General features: G+C 39.0%; 1 protein-coding gene across 1 annotated transcript in view; it reads left to right on the forward strand.

Moving 5' to 3' along the window:
* The window catches only part of LOC141505182 (guanine nucleotide exchange factor VAV2-like), a 447,203-nt gene that overhangs the window by 404,920 nt on the left and 20,988 nt on the right, over positions 1-21,295 (forward strand). Inside the window, exons 9-17 of the mRNA XM_074210759.1 lie at positions 2,330-2,429; positions 2,761-2,856; positions 3,232-3,300; positions 12,568-12,654; positions 13,400-13,485; positions 16,714-16,846; positions 18,563-18,672; positions 19,749-19,850; positions 20,385-20,473. Coding sequence (XP_074066860.1) covers positions 2,330-2,429; positions 2,761-2,856; positions 3,232-3,300; positions 12,568-12,654; positions 13,400-13,485; positions 16,714-16,846; positions 18,563-18,672; positions 19,749-19,850; positions 20,385-20,473 — 872 coding nt within the window. The remainder of the gene's footprint in view (positions 1-2,329; positions 2,430-2,760; positions 2,857-3,231; positions 3,301-12,567; positions 12,655-13,399; positions 13,486-16,713; positions 16,847-18,562; positions 18,673-19,748; positions 19,851-20,384; positions 20,474-21,295) is intronic.

Below are 21,295 nucleotides of genomic sequence, written 5' to 3' on the forward strand. Positions count from 1 at the left end.
CTCCTGAATCCAGTGCCTTGGATCACATTATGATACACAGCTTTCTGGTACATGAGAATCTGGTGGAGCTGGCTAGGGCAAATCCATTTTGTGCTTCCTAATCTGATGCTCACAGCTTCCCTGACCTGTATCTCTTGACCAAGGAAGAGAAAAAGGAAGAAGAGTATAACCTGAATTTGTGTCATGAATTCCCTGGGCAGCATCTCTGACAAATGGGCCCATGACCTCTTTGTTTGAAGACCCCCAGAGATGGGGAATTTGCCTTTCCTAAGGGGTAGCCTTCTGTACTGCTGGACAGCTCCCATTAGCAGGAAGTTTCCTTTCTATCAAACTAAACTTGTTTGGGCTGGAGGGGTTTGTTTTTGGTTTGGGGATTGGCCACTTTTACCCATTGCTCCTAGGTCTAACTTCAAAAGGAGAATTTAAAAACCTATTCCATGCAATAATCCTTTAAAGTCTTGAATATAGCCCAGAAATCCTTTCTATATTCACAGTTCCTTCAAGTGACTCATCTATGACAAGACTCCAGGACTATCACCATCCTTGTCACTATCCTCTTCATAGTTTCCAGTTTCTCAGCACCCTGCCTAAAATGTGTGACCCAGAACTGTAATCTAGATAGAATCTGACCAGGATAGAGGGCTGTGGGAATATCACCTCCCTCCTTCTATCAACTGTGGTGGCTTTAATGCAATTTAATTAGTTTTTAGTTTTTATGATCCCAGATTTTTTTTCTGTTCACATGAACTAGGTTTCCTCACCTTGCTAATTCTGTATTTGTAGAGACTGAGGCTGTACAGGTATCTAGAATCCAAATTCAGGAATTTCCAATTATCCTTATTATATTTTATCCTTTTAAATTGGATCCATTGTTCAAGTCTGTTGATCTTTTTTCCTTAACTGAATTAGTAGAAAGAAGAGTTGGGGGGGGGGGGAGTTCCAGGAGGGAGGAGGGGGAAATAGAGTTAAGTATGTCAGACCACTGTGTAGAAGGTTCTGAAAGCCCTTGTGTTAGGATACTCAGGGCAGAAATCAGCCTACCAGTATCCGTGCCCTGAAAGGCATCATGGAATCAAAGCAGCAGCTGGTTTGTACCAGTTTTGGTCACCTAATGATGCTGAACAAACACTTTTCTTTCTCTCTCTCTCTCTCTCTCTCTCTCTCTCTCTCTCTCTTCCTTCCTTCCTTCCTTCCTTCCTTCCTGCAAGGTAATGGGGTTAAGTGACTTGCCCAAGGTCATAGAACTAGGTAATTATTAGGTGAATGAGGTCAAATTTCAACTCAGGTCCTTCTGATTCCAGGGCCAGTGCTCTAGCCACTGTGCTACCTAGCTATCTCCCACCCCTGCCCCCAACCAAACACTTTTCACAAAAAATGAGGCCTGAGAGGCAGCAAGCATTAGGCCATTGAAAATACCTAAACCAAATGGTCACTTAGTCCCCTTGGACTTAGCTATTCCTGACTTGTGTAAATCCACTCTTTTACCTGTGCCATTCCCATTCAGGACCCTTCAAGAAAAGTTATATCTTTTTAAAAGTTGCATACTGCAGTTTTTAGGAATGCTAGTCTTAGAGAAATGAATAACAGTTAATTGGGAGCAAATTCAGAAGAGACTCAGTGAGCAGGCTATTTAGGAAAGAAGACTTGCTCAACACAAGCACCTTTCCCATGACTGAATGCAAGTTGTTCTTAAGATTGGACAGATCCCTAGTATCTGGGGCAGAGAGCATTAGACAATCTACCACAATCTATCCCTGCCCCGAGGGGAGGTGGGAACAGGAATGGGGAAGAGCAGGGGTACATATCAAAGGTTCTATCTAACCCAGATAAATTTTTTAAAATAAATTTTAATCATTAAAAAATAGAACTATAACTTTTATTGTTAAGCTATTATAATATAATTTGTTACAAATATGTATTTATTACACACATAACTATATGTGCATACAAACACAATTTTAATAGTAAGCATTTGTTAAATGTTTACTGTGTCCTAGACACTAAATTCTGAGAATACAAAGAAAGGCAAAAACATTGTTCCTACTCTCAAGTATTTCATATTATAATGATGGAGACAATATGACTATATATAAGATTTATAATCAGTGTTAATGTAAAGTAATATCAGAGGCTCTAGGTGCTGGGGGAGAGGGAGAGCTAGGGGAATAGGAAAAGCTTCCTATTAAAGGTGAAATTGGAGGTGAATAACCTCCAGTTAATTAAATTAAAGGGAGCCAAGCAAGCCAGAAAATGGTGGTGATGTTAAGTAGTTCTTATTTAATTTGGAATTTCTTTTTGTGTGATGGTGTTGGTGTTTTGCTCCTTTAAGGCTACTGATCTATGGGGAATACTGCAGCCACATGGAGTATGCCCAGAACACTCTGAACCATCTTATTGCCAATCGAGAAGATTTTAGGCAAAAAGTGGAGGTAATGCAATTGGGGTAATGTGGGAGAAGGGCATCCATTTGATTCAATTTTCCTAACTGTAAGATAGATTATTAAATGTCATTTTGACATCCTATAATGTAGTTCTCACATTCTAAGATCCAGTCCAGCTTCAGAATTCAATGATTTAAAAAATTAGTCAATAGGCTCTTCTTTTAATGGAGAGATCTAAGTATGAGAAGTGTATGAGACATCTAGACTTGAATCCAGAATTTATATGTTTACCCTCGGTTTATGGAGAAATAGAGGGATGTGGGATAATTTTTTCCTGAACCAAATAAACTCACATTTATTCCTCTATGGTCACTCTTAGGAATGCACTTTGAAGGTCCAAGATGGGAAGTTTAAATTGCAAGATTTGCTAGTGGTACCAATGCAGCGGGTTCTGAAATATCACCTCCTCCTGAAGGTAAGTGCCTAGCAACCATAGACCTTGTTTTGAGATTGGCCCTAAAGGAACCCTGAGAATATAGACTTTTGAATGAATGCATCACAGAGTATGAATGATTTGTAAAAAGTCATTGTACATTTGTTAGCTCATCATGGAACATATTGCCTCTTTTGAGGCTCTGCTCAGGATCAACTTGTCACAAGACTTGGGAAGCATGCATAAAGTTCAAGTTTATAATCAAATGCTTCTGATTTGCCTACTAGAGCTAATGTATCAAACTTAAGTGGGTGGAAAGTCCTGCCACTAGAACCAAGCAGTGCAACATGCCAGAATTGTGATATGGACAGTGGTTTATGAAACTGGATTTTAGTAATGCTCCCTCAATCCTTTCAGGAACTCCTCAGCCACTCTGCAGATCGTCCGGAAAGACAACAACTCAAGGAAGCACTGGAAGCCATGCAGGTAGCTGGGTTTATTAGCATAGGAACCAACTCTTTTGAGAAGTCATAAGAAACACCAGCAGGGCAAGACTACCCTTAGAACAGGGTTTTTTTTAACCTTTTCTGCGTATTATGTCTGATACTTTTTGAATTTTGGCAAATTCTATGGATACCTTCCATGGATCCCCTTAAATCTGTCTCTGGACTCCCTTGTGAGGATCAGTAGCCTTCCCTGGTTTAGAACCATTTTCTTTCTACTAATCTACTAAGTGGATTTATGAACCAGCTGAGTCTGTGTTGGATTCCATACTAGAGGCTATTCCTCAGGAAAACAAACAGGTCTTGTTTTAAGACATTCTCACAAGAGAAGATAGGACCTCTAAGCTTAGTGTATTATGATGAGCTTGTGGGGAAGTGAGTTTCCCTGTCACTGCAGAGTGTCTCTTGGGAGCCTGGGGTATTCTATTATGGGTAGTTCATTGTAGTGTAACGAGGAAAGTGAGACACACACACACACACACACACACACACACCACTTTGCATTGCTCTAGGTAAATCTCTACACTCCCAGGAATCTAGTTCCCATCACTCCATGTATGAGTAGGTGAGTAGGTGCATGATCTATGATACAGGAGAGGGAGTGTGGCTTACTGGATAATGAATTGATTCCTTGATTCAGGAAGACCTAGGCTTAGGCTTAGGCCTGTGCCTCACAAACATCCCAGTCATGTGACCAAACTTTCAGCTCCCAAGTACTTCAGATAATTATTGATCTGAATAAGAGGAAGGTGTTTCTCACCACATATAAGGTAAGATAATAGGTCTGGGCTCTGTGTGTGTGTGTGTGTGTGTGTGTGTGTGTGTGTGTGTGTGTACTCTAGATAGGAGTTGTCAGGATTATATAAAGTTCTTTGAAAGCCTTATAGTGCTGTATAAATGTCAGAATTATTGCTATTATCAAAATCCATTTTTAAATGAAGATATTGAAGACCAGAACCAGTGACTTGTCCAAGGTTTCACAGGGAGTAAATGTGAGGTAAGATTTGAACTCATGTCCCTGACCTCCACATCCAGTGCCCTTTCCACTGCCTGACTCACTCATTTACAACTCTGTGTCATTCTAGAATGGATAAAATGATTACTTCACATCACCCCTGTGAAAAGGATATGAATATTTTATAGATGGGGAAATTGAGCATCTTTCAAAGAGATGAAGTGATTTATCCACAAATTAAGTGTGAGAACAAAATTTGAACCTGATCTCCAGACCCCAACCCAGCAAATTTTTCCACCTATTAATAAGTGATGATTTTATCACAGAGGTACACAACAGAGTGTTGTCTGGGTTCTAAGCAGGAAGCTTTGTCCTGACTGGGAATAGGGGATCAGTCAATCCCAGAAATGGCTGATAAGTCATTTAGTTCATAGAACAAAACATCATGTTTGTTATACTTCCCCTCCTTCCCCTCCCCTAGCCTTAACCATCAAAGGAACTGAAACCAGCTTTGGTATCTGAAACCCTATCTTCTTTGCAGAAATTCTGTTTCCTTGACGGGCAGATTTGACCCTGGTGTGTTTTTCCCCTGTTCCCTCTTTCTATAGCACCTCCTTTAAAAGTCTATTTTTGATTCATAGGATCACCTAACTGCTGCCCAACCATTTAATAGCATCACCCCTTTAGCTAGGATAGAGAGATGTTTGGAGTTCTTTAAGTGACTGTTGTCTGAAAAATGTTTTATATATCACTTAACAGTCTCAGCTAACAGCTTTCCTTTGTTCAGACAAGTTCAGGGGCCTCTAGGTTGGGAAGGGAGATTCAGGTTGAATCCATTATTTAAAAATAATAATAAAAGGTTTTGGAGACGTGAAGGTCGTGCCTGCATTTGCATTTGTGTGTGTGTGTGTGTGTTTTCAGTGTAAGGGAGGAAATAATAATTCTGAATCTGATATTATGGTAATATAATTCCTAGGACTGTGCTGTTGGAAGGGACCTTGTCCAGCTTCCTTACAGGAATTCCCCCTATAGAGTATCTCTGACAATAGCCAGGTAACCCATGACTGAACAAGTAGAGTGACCTTCTGAAACAGCCAGTCCTGCTGTTAAACCATTCCTATTGTGTGAGTTTGAACTGAGGTCCCATAGCTCCCAAGTTCATCACTTGTTCCAGTGGACCAGAAGTCACCTTACAAAGACTTGGTTTGCTGGGACTATTTCTCTTTATTTTGAATAGCAGTCTGCTTCCTTCTGACTTCCATTCATTCACCCTCATATCCCTTGTTAGGCAGAATCACACAGGCATGGAAAAGGAAGGTATGGTGCTATAGATCATTTTGTATAACCCCTACCTGCTCAGGAAATTTTTGCAGTTCTCCTAAGTCTAACCCTATTTTCCTATGGGACAATACTTCAGATATTTGAGAACTCTGATCATTGTGCTTCTAGATCTGTGCTTCTTCAGACATAGTGTCTCCAGTTCATCCAGCTTTTGTCTGTGACACAGTGAGATCATAGATTTAGGGCAGTGATGGACCTTAGAATCTGTCTAGCCCAACTTCCTTATTATACAGGGAGGGAACTAAGGCTCCAAAAAGTTAATTGACTTACCTAAGGTCACATAGCTAATTAAGTGTTAAAAGTAGAATTTGAACTCTGTTCTTCCTGGATCCAATCCAGCACTCTATCCACCTTTTTTTCCACCCTGGTGGTCTTTTTTGGAGTCTGTCTCTGGTTCCTTTGAAAGCTTACCTTCCAGGGACAGCTAGATGGCATAATGGGGTAGAGCACTAGCTCCGGAGTCAGGAGGATGCAAGTTCAAATGTGGCCTATGATCCTGAGCAAATTACTTCATCCCAATTGCCTATAAAAAGAAAGTAAAGAAAACCTGCCTAATTAGAGAATAGTTCTCCAGATGTGGCCAAATCACTTGACATTTACCTTGCCATACTTCTCAGTTATGGGCCAAACTTATTCATCTATAAACAAGTATTTATTACAAGTGTATTGTGGACCAGTATTTGCATTAAGTGCTAAGACCACAAAGAAAGACAAAATGTGGGCACTGCCCTCAAAGGGTTTAATCATTGTAGGGGGTTGAGAGGGGACTAGAAATTACATGCAAAAATATGTTGTTGTGTTTGGCCCTTCTAGACTATGAATTTCATGAAGGCAGAGACTGTGTCTTATTTATTTTGAGTCTCACTCCTAGTGCTTAGTACCATGTTTTTGTTTTTGTTTTTAAATTTTATTTTAATTTTTTCCCAGTTATATGCAAAGGTAGTTTTCAGTCTTCATCCATTTGCAAATTTTTGAGTCCCATGTTTCCTTACCTTTACACTTTCTCTTCCCTCCCCCCTTCCCCCTTGTTGGTGAACAATCTGACATAGGTTTTAAATGTAAAATCTTGTTTAACATATTTCCACATTTGGCATGTTGGGAAAAGAGAAATTAGAACTAAGAGGGGGAAATTCTGAGAAAGAAATGAAATTTTGCGCTTTGTTCTGCATTCAGACTTAATAGTTTTTTTTCTTTGGATGTGGATGGCATTTTCCATAACAAGTCTCTTTGAATAGTCCTTGATCAATGAACTGCTGAGTCACTGAGTCCATCATAGTTGATCATCTCATAGTATTGCTGTTTATGTATACAATGTTCTCATGGTTCTACTTAACTTCATTGAGCATCAGTTCATGCAAATCTCTCCAGGCTTTTCTAAAGTTGGGCTGCTCATGATTTCTTAGTAGTAGTACAGTGCTTTATACACAGACAGTTAAATGGTTCCTAAATGGTTGCTTATCACTTCCACTGATCTCAATGTTGTGATTTAGTTGTTTTCAGTCATATCCAACTCTTTGTAACTGTATTTTGGGTTTGATGGGCTTTTTTGGCAATACTGGACAGATTTATCATTTCCTTCTCCAGTTCATTTTACAGATGAGGAAATTGAGGCAAGCAGGATTAACTGATTTGTCCATGGTCACACCACTAGTAGTATCTGAGGCCAGATTTAAATTCAGTTCTTCCTGACTCCAGGCCTGGCACTCTATTCCACTGTACCATCTAGCTGCCCTGCTCTAAACATTAGATTTTTTTTATCAATTAGTCTAATTAACCTTAGACTATTAATTCAGTCTAAGCTAGCATCAGTGTTTTTAGCAGCTGTTTTAATTCATTGGCTTAGACTAATATCTTCCATATCTTCCTCACTTGAACTGTCAGCAAATCAGGCCCTCCCTTATCTTGTAAACCATCTAGATTTTAGAGTTTCTTTCATTGCTAAACCTCAATCTATCTTTAGGGATTCTTCTTTGACTTTAAAATGAAAACCAGGAGAAAAATATAATCTATAGGATCATAGATTTACAATAGAGAGGTACCTTGGAGGTTATTTAGTCCAACCTCTTCATTTTTGTAAATAAGGAAAAAAGGGCCAAAGAGGTTAAGTAACTTGTTCAAGATAACACAGACAGTAAGAAATAGAGCTGGAATTTGAACACAGGTCCTGTGATTCCCAATTTAGTGTTCTTTCCACTACATGAAAATTCAGAGCTGTCTTGTGGAATATTTCTTCTGTGCAGTTTAACAAGGACCATATATAGCAAGCTACCTTGGCACAGTTCTGCTCAAAAATCTGAAAAGGCAAGACAGACCCTTGGAGCAGTAAGTGATGAGATTTGCTGGATCATACCCCAGGATACCCAGTTGGCTATTTTTCTATTTGGTTACTTTTCTGGGAGTTCTGACAATTGCCTACTAGGATGAGCAGTGTTGCCTTATGGATTTTACACCCAGGCACTTGCTGCCTTCTCCGGAGAATGAAATTAGAAGAAATTGGTTGTGTGCCCAGCTTCTCTGTAGCTGAACGAAAATCCTGTGAGTCCACTCTGCAAACTTTCCAAGAAAGAATAGTCTAACTTCTTGGTTGGACACAGTACCCTCTAGTGTCAACCAGGAGCTCTGCATCTGTACTTTGCTTTTAGATGTGGTTTAATTCACTAAAAGCTTGTTTTAATTCCTTGCTTTATAACAAGGTCTTGGTGCTTTGGTGCTTGATGCCAAGAATACATGCGGAGAAAACTCTTCTCTTAAAGTTATTACAATTTTTTGGTCATTTTGATCTGTGCCAAGGGTATGCCCTGGATTGATTTGGGAAAATTCAAGACCCTCAAGGTTCTTGCCCATGGTCAGAGAGGGCCATTCAAGAAAGTTTGTCTATGTCTTCTCCTCCTTGTAAATACATCCTTCTGTCTCTCACATGAACACATGTGGAAGATAGAATCTTTAAGAATCTGAACAAAATTGCTTGGTTAATGTTGCAGTATTTTGTTTTTAATAATCAAAAGTTCCTCTCCTCCCAGTTTTGCCTTGTTCTACAAAGTAGGTAATTAACAAATCTTCTGTTAAGTTGAATTGATTTTAAAGTTTTATGAGAGTTGGTAGAGTGAGAAGGACCCTAGATCAAGTCAGGGGAATTTGTATTCTAGTTCTAGCTAATACATTATCAAAAGGCAACACAGTTCAGGGAAAAGGGTGCTGGGGTTGGAGTCAAAACATGAACATCCAAATCTTGACTCTGCCCTCACTGCCTATGTAATCTTGGGTAAGTCAGTCCTTAAACTCTTAAAATTAAGAAGACCTGGTTTCAAATCTTGCCTTAAACACTTACTAAGTAGGTGACCTTGGACAAGTCCCTTAGTCTCTCTTGACTTCCATTCCCTTACCTGTAAATTGAAGGAAGGGGGTGGTAATTGATAGCCTCTACCCCACAGAATTGTTTTGAGAATCAAATAAGCTAACCTGTATAAAGATTTTGCTATAAATGCAAATATATATGAGAGCTATTATTATTCTTTTTTTATCATCTAAATTTATTTTTATTAAAGATATTATTTGAGTTTTACATTTTCCCCCAATCTTGCTTTCCTCCCCCCCCCCCCCCCACAGAGAGCACTCTGTCAGTCTTTACTTTGTTTCCATGTTGTACCTTGATCCAAATTGGGTGTGATGAGAGAGAAATCATATCCTTAAAGAAAAGAGAAGTCTAAGAGGTAACAAGATCAGACAATAAGCTATCTGTTTCTTTTTCTAAATTAAAGGGAATAGTCCTTGCACTTTGTTCAAACTCCACAGCTCCTTATCTGGATACAGATGGTACTCTCCTTTGCAGACAGCCCAAAATTGTTCCCTATTGTTGCCCTGATGGAATGAGCAAGTCCTTCAAGGTTGAACATCACTCCCATGTTGCTGTTAGGGTGTACGGTGTTTTTCTGGTTCTGCTCATCTCACTCAGCATCAGTTCATGCAAATCCCTCCAGGTTTCCCTGAAATCCTGTCCCTCCTGGTTTCTAATAGAACAATAGTGTTCCATGACATACATATACCACAGTTTGCTAAGCCATTCCCCAATAGAAGGACATTTACTGGATTTCCAATTCTTTGCCACCACAAAAAGGGCTGCTATAAATATTTTTTTACAAGTAATATTTTTACCCTTTTTCCTCATCTCTTCAGGGTATAGACCCAGTAGTGGTATTGCTGGGTCAAAGGGTATGCACATTTTTGTTGCCCTTTGGGCATAGTTCCACATAGCTCTCCAGAAGGATTGGATGAGTTCACAGCTCCACCAACAGTGTAATAGTGTCCCAGATTTCCCACATCCCTTCCAACAATGATCATTATCCTTCCTGGTCATACTGGCCAATCTGAGAGGTGTGAGGTAGTACCTCAGAGAAGCTTTAATTTGCATTTCTCTAATAATTAATGATTTAGAGCATTGTTTCATATGGCTATAGATTACTTTGATCTCCTCATCTGTAAATTGCCTTTGCATATCCTTTAACCATTTGTCAATCGGGGAGTGGCTTTTTGTTTTAAAAATATGACTCAGTTCTCTGTATATTTTAGAAATGAGTCCTTTGTCAGAATCATTAGTTGTAAAATTGTTTCCCAATTTACTACATTTCTTTTGATCTTGGTTACATTGGTTTTATCTGTGCAAAAACTTTTTAATTTAATGTAATTGAAATCATCTAATTGGATTTTGGTGATGTTCTCCAACTCTTCCTTAGTCATAAACTGCTCCCCTTTCCATAGATCTGACAGGTAGACTAGTCCTTGATCTTCTAATTTGCTTATAGTATTGTTTTTATGTCTATGTCCTGTAACCATTTGGATCTTATCTTGGTAAAGGGTGTGAGGTGTTGGTCTAATCTAAAGTTTCTTCCATACTAACTTCCAATTTTCCCAGCAGTTTTTATCAAAGAGGGAATTTTTATCCCAATGGCCGGACTCTTTGGGTTTATCAAACAGCAGCTTACTATAATCATCTGCTTTTACACCTAGTCTATTCCACTGGTCCACCACTCTATTTCTTAGCCAATACCAAACAGTTTTGATGACTGATGCTTTATAATATAATTTTAGAATCGGGTAGGGCTAAGCCACCTTCTTTTGCACTTTTTTTCATTAAGCTCCTGGCAATTCTTGACTTTTTATTTCTCCATATGAATTTACTTACAATTTTTTCTAACTCGTTAAAGTAATTTTTTGGAATTTTGATTGGTAGGGCACTAAACAGATAGTTTAGTTTTGGTAGAATTGTCATTTTTATTATATTAGCTCTACCTATCCATGAGCAGTTGATATTTGCCCTGTTATTTAAATCTAATTTAATTTGTGTGAGTAGTGTTTTATAATTGTTTTCAAAAAGATTGTGAGTCTGTCTTGGCAAATAGACTCCCAAATATTTTATATTGTCTGAGGTTACTTTGAATGGGATTTCTTTTTCTAGCTCTTCCTGCTGTTTCTTGCTTAGACATATATAGAAATGTTGAGGATTTATGAGGGTTTATTTTATAACCTGCAAATTTGCTAAAATTGCTAATTATTTCCAGTAGTTTTTTAGATGATTTCTTGGGATTCTCTAGGTAGACCCCCATGTCATCTGCAAAGAGTGAGAGTTTTGTCTCTTCCTTCCCACTTCTAATTCCTTCAATTTCTTTTTCTTCTCTAATTGCTGCTGCTAACATTTCTAATACAATATTAAATAGTAGTGGTGATAATGGGCATCCTTGTTTCACCCCTGATCTTATTGGGAATGGCTCTAGCCTCTCCCCATTGAATATAATGCTTGTTGATGGTTTCAGATAGATACTGCTAATTATTTTAAGGAACAGTCCATTTATTCCTACATTCTCTAGTGTTTTTAATAGGAATGGATGCTGTATTTTGTCAAAAGCTTTTTCAGCATCTATTGATATGATCATATCATTTCTGATAGGTTTGTTGTTGATATAATTGAGTGTACTAACAGTTTTCCTAATATTGAACCAACCCTGCATTCCTGGAATAAATCCTACTTGATCATAATGTATTATCCTAGTGATGACTTGTTGTAATCATTTTGCTAAGATTTTATTTAGGATTTTTGCATCTATATTCATCAGGGAGATAGGTCTATAATTTTCTTTCTCTGTTTTAACTCTTCCTGGTTTAGGTAACAGTACCATATTGGTTTTGTAGAAAGAGTTAGGCAGAGTTCCATCTTTCCCTATTTCTCCAAAGAGTTTATATAGGATTGGAACCAATTGTTCCTTAAATGTTTGGTAGAATTCATTTGTGAATCCATCAGGCCCTGGAGATTTTTTTTAGGGAGTTCAGGCTTTTATTATTCTTTTCAGATAACACTCTAAGATTATGCATTGGTAGAAAAATGCCAATCTTTATACCATTCCTAACCAGGAGAGCCTTCCATCTCTAAAATCACAGGGCTGAGTAAGATGATGAGAAGGAGGAGGAAGAAGAGAAAGATAAAAAGCCGGTTGGATTGAATAAGAGCTGATAGATTCATAACCTTCTGAACCAGATTTAAAAGTAATTGGAAATATTTAATAAATTTTAAAAATGCAGTACAACATAAAATGTTAATTTATGTTTCTCTAAGTTAACATATGATCCACAAGGATGCAGAGATCTATTTCTATTTGAGTTGAATGCTAGACTAGATGACTTCCATGGTCCCTTCTTCCTTTGAATCTGTGATGTTATGAACTAGCAATCTGACCTTAGACAATTTGCTTCACTTCTCTACTTCAGTTTTTTTCATATTAATTTGGGGATAATGATCTTTATTCTACCAAACTTTCAGGGTGGCTATGGATAAAGATTAAGTCACACTTATAAATAGATTTTGTGGAACTGAAGAAATCATTATTACAACAGACTGTCAAAATTTTATTTTTTTACAATGTTCCCTTAGCATGCCAATTAACACCACTATTTGCTATTTTGAAGGACTTGGCGATGTACATAAATGAAGTCAAACGGGACAAAGAAACCTTAAAGAAAATCAGTGAATTTCAGAGTTCTATAGAAAACTTGGTAAGTCAGAATGTCTTTTCAATCACCTATAAAGCTTCCCTGGAACCAAAGCACAGTGACATTTATGATTTTTAGTGAAAATATCAATGGCAGCTTGAAATTAGAAAGGATATTTTTTGCCATGATTGTTTCCATTTTGTGATGAAAAAGACACTGTGGAAGGTTTAAAGCTAACATAGCTCTCATATTTCCTCCTTCCCTTCCAACCCTCTATCCCAAATCCACTGGATGCACAGGATCTGTTTTTGATTGGATTTTGTTTTGCTGCATTGGAAGCTGGGCAATTTTATACTGCATATACATCCAGTGTTCCCCACAGCAGTGATCTGTCAAATGATATACAAGGCTGTTTGTTGTTCTGCTCAGTGCTGACAAGTAACTTTAGAAAACATACGTTGGTAGAAGACTCAGAGAAGTGGAAATATTTCATATTATTTGAGCATACGATGACACTAGAGGCTGATGGGTAATCTGATCTGTTGCAGTATCCTGGGGTTCTAAGCCACATGGGTTACCGCAGCTCTGCCTAAGAACTCTAGATTTGGGAGTGCTTTTAGAAACATATGGGATAGGAATCACATCCTCAGAGGAAGAGAAAGGGTCTACTCCATCAGCTATTTTCCCCTTGAAAGCTTTCCTACTTGGGAAATTTTCAATCCCTCATTCTTTCTGAGATGGGGTTCTAGGAACTAAAAAAGAATGAGTACCACTTTGAGGCTTCATGTTGTTTTCTCTTCTTTCATAGCAAGTTAAACTGGAAGAATTTGGGAGACCAAAGATCGATGGGGAATTAAAAGTTCGGTCCATTGTAAACCATACCAAACAAGATAGGTGAGTTTACCAGTGGAACAGAGGTCAAACACAAGGGCAGGGGTGGGAGGGAGTCAGTAGGCTCCCCAGGAGGTAGACATTGAATGATGCCTATCCCTGTTATACTGTGATCTCCATCAAAGGCTTACAATGTCTCTTAATTTCTCTGTGTAGCACCAAACACAGGGATTTGCACATAGATACCTAATAAATGACTGGCAAATGAATAATCATCCATACATACATCACTGTAAAGTAGATAGTATAAATTTCATTGTATCCATTTTATAGATATCAAAAGTAAGTCTGAGAATTTAAGCCATTTGTCCCTAAATTACTCTACCTTCCAAATTCTTATAGTGTTTAAAGAAAACAAAATCCCCCAAAAGCTCCCTAATCCAAAAAAGAGCTACTATTGTTCATTTTCAGTCAACCAACCAATCAACACTTATTGTCTGCACACCTATTATCTTTTGTGGAGGATGGTAAGATCAGTAAGACATATAGTCTTATAAATTCTCCCCTCAGGGAAGAATTCAGGCTGGTCTAGTAGACAGTAATAATAATAGACAAGACATATAGCACTTTAAGGTTGGAAAAGCACTTTACTTAAATTTATCTCATTGGGGTTTCTCAACTACAAAGAAGTTAGTCCCACTAGGGTCACAACTCCCTTAGATAGTTTAAGTGAAAATATCACAAAGGGGATAAATGCTGAAAATAGGATTTGAGCTCAACTCTTTCCTGATATTGAAACTAGTATTCTTTCTACTAGATTATACATGAAATGCTAACTTATAACACTGAAACTTCTACTTTTTAAGTATTTAAATATTGTTTAGATTGACATCAGATAAATTCTATTAGTAATTATTTTTCTAATTTATTCTCTCCCACATCCCCATCTTCTATTGGGGATGGAAAGGGAAAAAAAAATTCTTGTAACATATAAGCACAGCCAAACCAAACAAATTCCCATAATGGCCAAGTACAAAAATATGCTTCTTTCTGCAGCTTTTTTTTATTTTTTTCAAGGCAATGGGGTTAAGTGGCTTGCCCAAGATCACACAGCTAGGTAATTAATAAGTGTCTGAGGCAGAATTTGAGCTCAGGTCCTTCTGACTCCAGGGCTGGTATGCTATCCACTGGGCCACCTAGCTGCCCCTTCTTTTTGCATCTTAAGTTCATCATAGCATTCTCTGTCATTGGTCCTCAGGAGTTACTTGGTCATTGCATCAATCAGAAGTCTTAAATCTTTCCAGATCTCTGACTTTACAATATTGTAGCTGTTGTTTAGTCTTTCAAGCTGTTTGTTTTTACAATATTGTTGTATTTGGGTAAATTCTTCCTCCTAGTTCTGCTCATTCACTCTGTATCAGTTCATACAAGTCTTTCTAGATTTCTCTGACCTATCCCTTAATCATTCCTTTAGCACAATAATATTTCATTACATCTCATTATTTGTTCATCTGTTCTCCAATTGATGTCCCCCCATTCTTTGTCCCTTACCAATAAAAGAGCTACTGAAAACATTTTGATATATTCTCTCCTCTCTTTCATATACATTCTAACCTCTACTTTTTGTTTCCACATGACTCCATGTTCTGGCCAAACTGACCTGCCTGCTGTTCCCTAGGCGAGGCATTCCCTCTTCCATACTGTGTATCAATTGTCTTCCTTGCCTAAAAGGCTCTTCTTTCTCATCTCTGCCTCATGTTATCCTTAGCTTCCATCAGGGCTGAGTAGTCTGTAAGAAGCCTTCCTTGACTCCTCTCTACCCTGCCTTAGTTTGCTCTTCTTCCTCAAACCCCCTGAATTCACTTCTCTGTAAACATGACTTCTCCCCAAGGACTTGAAATTCAATAAATCTAGGAACTTTTTAGGGATGAATTAATTAAATGCTTGACCAAATACAGCAGGCTAATTTTTAAATTGATAACTTTGTATGACCCAAGAATGATGTTATAAATATTCACATGACCTTTGGCAGATAAAAGATTCCCCAGCCCTGTTCCTAGAGCATAAGGACTACTTTTCATCCTCTCCATGTCCCTTGCCCCTTACACAGAGCCTGGAACATCACATTCTATCTAGACTATTGCATCCTCTTTGATCTCCCTGACTCCTTCCTCTCTCCAGTCCCTCTCCACATAGCTGGCAAATTTTTCCTAAATTGCCGATCTATTCTTATCACTCCCTTACTCAGTAACTCCCTATCACCTCCAGGATAAAATAGAAATTCTTCTGTTTGGCATATAAAATGCTTTACAATTTGGCCCCAAATACCTTTTCAGCTTTATTATAAATTAGTCCCCTTGGCTGTCTGCAATGGAGAATACCATCTGTATCCAGAGAAACAACTGTGGAGTTTGAACAGAGACCAAGGACCTTAAATTTAGGGGTAAAACCTCATATCTTATTGTCTGATCTTACTATCTCTTATACTTTATGTTTATACTTTATGTTTCTTCCTTAAGGATATGATTTCTCTCTCATCACACTCAATTTGGATCAGTGTATACCATGGAAACATGTAAAGACTAGTAAATTGCCTTCTGTGGGGGATGGGGAGGGAAGTAAGATTAGGGGAAAATTGTAAAACTCAAAATAAATCAAATCTTTAATAAAAAATAAATTAGGGGCGGCTAGGTGGCACAGTGGATAAAGCACCGGCCCTGGAGTCAGGAGTACCTGGGTTCAAATCCGGTCTCAGACACTTGATAATGACCTAGCTGTGTGGCCTTGGGCAAGCCACTTAACCCCATTTGCCTTGCAAAAAAGAAAACCTAAAAAATAAAATAAAAATAAATTAGTCCCCTTCCTGTATTCTCTGGTCTCTTTACTGCTTCTCACACATGATACTCCATCTCTCACCAATATTTTCGCACTGGCTATCCCCTATACTTAGAATACACTCATCATCTCCACCTCTTAGGATAACTAGTTTCCTTCAAATCTTAGTTCACATCATTTTCTGCTTGAAGTCTTTTTAATCTCTCAGTATGCCTTCCCTATTCCCCTTCGGTTACCTTGTATTGATTTTATCTATATTTGTCTATATACCTATATGTTATCTCCGTCAAGAAAATATAAGCTCCTTGAGGACAGGAGTTACTTCACTTTTTGTCTTTGTATCCCTAGGGCCTGGTCCATAATAGGCAGTTAATAGTTAAATGATATTATGAATTGAATTGAATCTTTGGAATAGGAACTTCACTGATTTTCCTCTTTTAAATCTCATTGAGGCAGGTATTTATTTTTGTTTGATAAAGTGGTGATTGTCTGTAAAAGGAAAGGCTACAATTATGAGCTGAAGGAGATCATCGAGCTGCTCTTTCACAAAATGACGGATGATCCAATGAACAATAAGGACATTAAAAAGGTAGGCAGGTGCCCCCTATCCACACTGGCATCCCTTACTTTGTCTTCTGACTTCTCTTTCCGCCTCTCCTCCCCCCCCGCCCAACCCCAGAGTCATTCAGCAAGCCTGCCCATGGTCTCATAAACTAGGGTCTAGAGAGAGGAAGGTCTAGTTAGCAGCAAAATTGAGATTAGATACCAAATGTTCTGAGTCTCAGCATTGGGACAACTTAAGTCAAAGGTTTTTAGCATATTGGCTGATGCTCTTGAATAGTCTAGTAAGTGATTAAAAGCAATGACTCTCTTTTGCCCAGTCCATTCAGGAAGAAGCAAAAGAGAATTATATTGAGAGGTGAAGAGGTAGAGGGAGTCTTCACTGAGCATGCTTTTAGATCCCAGAATCAGCTCCTTCTAATCTTTGTTTTGTGAATTCTGTTGCCTGTGATAGGATATAATGGGGGTGAGGGTTAGAGGAGGAAAAGCCACTCAACATTCTGCTTTTTTTTCCTTTCTTTCACTGCCTCCTCATCTTTGACATGGTGCTTTTGTTCATTAAGCTACTGGTAGCAGTCACTGACATTCCCATAATCCCTTCAGTGAAAAAAGTACTTTCCTCTCTTTAGGAGAACTAGTTACCCTATTTATCATTATCCCTACTTTACAGTTGAGGAAAGAGGCTCAGAGAGTTACTCAACTACTAAGTACCAAAGCTAGAAGTAGTTCTCTCAAGATTCCAAGTCTAGAGATCTTTCTGTTCTACTCTGCTCCCTCTAACTTACATGCTCCAGCATGTACATACATAACTGACCTTCCTGTGTTACCCATAACCCAGGGGGCACAACCTGGCTCTGACTTCTCCAAGATCCTCCATCCCTACGGAGCCCCCTAGCCCTAAAACACAAGAGTATGCAATGACCTAGGACTTTGCAGAAAATATGGATAATATGGGCTTTATCTTATAATAATCTTTTTTCCTCCCACTTTTCTTCTTCTTAATGCTTTCTAGTCACATGGGAAAATGGTAAGAAACAACTCTATACCTTCCCCTCTATCTCTGAGTGTTGGGGCCCCTAGATAATGTTCTCCTGTGACTTGTTTATATGTTCCAAGTATGACAATTATGACTTTACAGTGGGGGCAGAGAGGGAAGGGAATGAGTATGTGTAGGTATGAGCATTGGGGTGATAGCTGGGAGGAACTTTCCCATGCATTGTGCTTAAAAATCCTCTTTTCCCAAAGGAGTTCTGGGGAAAAGCAGGGACTTCAAGTGACATTTCTTAACTTATCCTAAGTTTGGGGTTGTGGTGTGGACATAGAAACAAGGAAATATTTTAAACAGTGAGACTGTGGGGTAGTCCCAACCTTAGGCAATCTTTCTTGGGTTATGTTTTGGGTTCCCTATCTAGAAAGTAAAAGGAGGTAGGATGATAAGGAATTGGATGTCCTTTTTCCTTTGGTCACAGCTTATTCCTGAAAGCTGCCTCTTCTTGGTTCTAAAACCAACCTGTATCTGATAGAGTATTTTGAGTTTAAGCCCTTGCTAGTACCAAGGAGTTTTCCCCAAGGTGGGGGCAGGAGATGTGGGGGGGGGGAGACAGCTAGGGAGCAGAGTCTATCAGAGCTACCTCAATATGTTCCTATTTAGAGAAAGGAACTTTAGCTTAAAAAAGAAGGGGGGGGGGAAGCCCCAACCCATCCCTAATTGAAAGAAGAAACCATTTCTTGTTTCCCATTGCAGTGGTCTTACGGGTTCTACTTAATTCACCTACAAGGAAAGCAGGGCTTCCAGTTTTTCTGCAAGACTGAAGACATGAAAAGAAAATGGATGGAGCAGTTTGAAATGGCAATGTGAGCACTTGTGAAGGCTAGCCATCCCTGACGGGGTCTCCTGCCAGTGTACTCAGCAGGATGTTCCAGTGTAGAATGCACTGACCCCTTCCATTCAACATACTGAGTGCCATCTGGGAAGGGGAGGGTTCAGGACAATGGACAGTAGAAGGAAACAGGGTTCTTAAGGTGGTCTTAAATTATTTTGAAAGCAGAATGTCTGCATATGTCTGCATAAGGGACCTCCTGAAGAGACTATCTCTGAGAATTCAGACACTTCTAAAACAAACTCCATATGGGATGAGACATTCTCCTGGTATCTTTCTCTACCACAGGTTTTAGGACTGGGTTTCAAACAAAGATATTTATTTTAGCAGCTGTTATTGTCTAGCCAAAATCCCCTTTTCTGTAACTTCAGTAAGTCTTTGCATATTTGATGAAAGGGGGGGAAAATGCTGTCATGGTTAGTGAACTCCAAAGCTTTTAGGACTGGAATCTTAGAAACCACAGGATCTCCGAGCAAGATGAGGGTCTTAAAGCACATTTAACCTACCTTTCATTTTGCAAATTATGAAACTAAAACCCAGAGGTGGAAGGTAACTGGTCCAATGTTACATATAAAGTAGACCTGGGATGAAAACCCCAGTCATCTGACAATCAACCCCAGCATTTTCCACTGCAAAGAAACATGTCTTGCCCCCATTCAGAGGTCAAGGGGTGCAGGCAGAAGTGTGGAGGATTTGGAGTCAGAGAAGCCACTAGATTGGAATTGGGGCTCTGCTAACTTTCCACCTGTGTGAACTTGAACAAGCCAAGTAACCCCCTGGAAACTCAGTGTTTTTCTACATTAAAATAAAAATGAAGGTGCAGGATAGATGGTCTTTAAGATATTTTCCAGTTCTAAGTCTATGATTAGTTCATTCCCCAGCTCTTTTCAGAAGTCAAGGAATCATACCATTGCCTTGCAATAAAGTAAAAAAAAGAGAGGTCAAGGAATCCAGAAAGTCCTAAAAGGTAGAAATCATCCCAGGTCTGGAGAGGTAGGGGGGCAGGGTATCACACTCAATGGGGTCTCTGTTCTGTCACTCTTGTATCAGGTCAAACATTAAACCAGAGAAGGCCAACGCAAACCATCACAACTTCCAGATGTATACATTCGACAAGACAACCAACTGCAAAGCATGCAAGATGTTCTTAAGGTGAGAAAATCTGCTAGATTCCCCATTCCAACCCCCCCCCCCCAACATCTGCCACATCCTTATTAAGGCCCAACATCTGCTAGAAGCAGCAGAGAGGCAGGGTACCACCTTATTTCTCTGGCCTCTTTGCTCTGGACCATCAGAAAATATATAAGTTACAAGGACAATTTCAGGGGAAGGGAGGGGGGGAGGAAAAATGAAAACTCATAGATTTAGAGCTAGAAGGAACATTAAAGTTCATTTAGCCCAACTCCTTTCTTGTACAAATCAAGTTATTGATACCATTTTGCATTTGAAGAAATTAAGGCTCAGAGAAGCTGACTTGCTCATCTAATTAGGGAAGCAATGGGAAATAATCATTGAAGAAGTAGATTGGGGCCAAATTTTAGACTCTTTTGGAATGCCAGATTGATGAGTTTGGGCCTGATCTCTGTAGTCAAGGGGAAACTTTGAAGATTTCTAAACCTAAGCCAAAGGTAGAGGCAAAGTCTCATTTATTATCTCTTCCTTTTCACCCCCATTTTGCCTGTTCAGGGGGACTTTCTATCAAGGCTATCTTTGCACTAAATGTGGGGTTGGGGCACATAAGGAATGCTTAGAAGTGATGCCACCCTGCAAAATAAGTAAGTAATCTGACATTCCCCGTCACCTTTGTCCCATCCTTCCCTCTCTCTCTCTCCCCCTGCTCTCCTTTTTTCTTTCTCTCTCTTCACTTCTTTTCTTCCCCTTTTTCCTTCCTTCCTTCCTTCTTTCCTTAACAATTATTTATCAACTTGAAATAATTCTGAATCCGCTCTGCTTCCATGGTCCCTTCTGACTTCTTCTGTGCATATTGCTTTCAAATTTTTAAATTACTTTTCTTATTATTATTTTTGTTGTAATTTATATTGTTGTGGTAAGTGTCTATATTGTCTAGGGTTTACTTTTATTCCATCTCTATTACTCTGGACAAATCTTCCCATATTTATTTGTATTTTTCACATTTGTCAAGTGAATCCAGGCTTCAGATTCCACTTCTGCAGCACCATAGGCTGGAATACAAAAGCAAAACAGCTACTTCAGGCAGATCCTCATCTCAAGAAACTTTGCAGTCTTACCTACCCGCTGAAATCCCATCCCATCCCCAGGAACCCCAAGTTTATTCATCAGCTCTCTTCTTGGTCTGTTCCCCAGGCTGAGGAAGAGAGGAAACAGGTCACATTTTTGTTGGAGGGAAGGGGACAGAGCTCCTTTTGACTGCTGTATTTGTTATTGGAAGGTGTGGATGCTGTGAAGGAAGGAAAGTTTAGTCTTGTTTTGTAGTGACCCCTACTGGCTACATTTATAATTATTCCTAATTATGACAGCAAAGGGTTGCAATCCAGACTAAATTCCCAGGAACTTCATCAGGGTCTGGAACTCGTGTTGCAATACTTCAAAACTCTGTACTTTCATCCATGCCATGC

Source organism: Macrotis lagotis, chromosome 1, assembly GCF_037893015.1.
Source record: "Macrotis lagotis isolate mMagLag1 chromosome 1, bilby.v1.9.chrom.fasta, whole genome shotgun sequence".
Classification (NCBI taxonomy): Eukaryota; Metazoa; Chordata; class Mammalia; order Peramelemorphia; family Peramelidae; genus Macrotis; species Macrotis lagotis.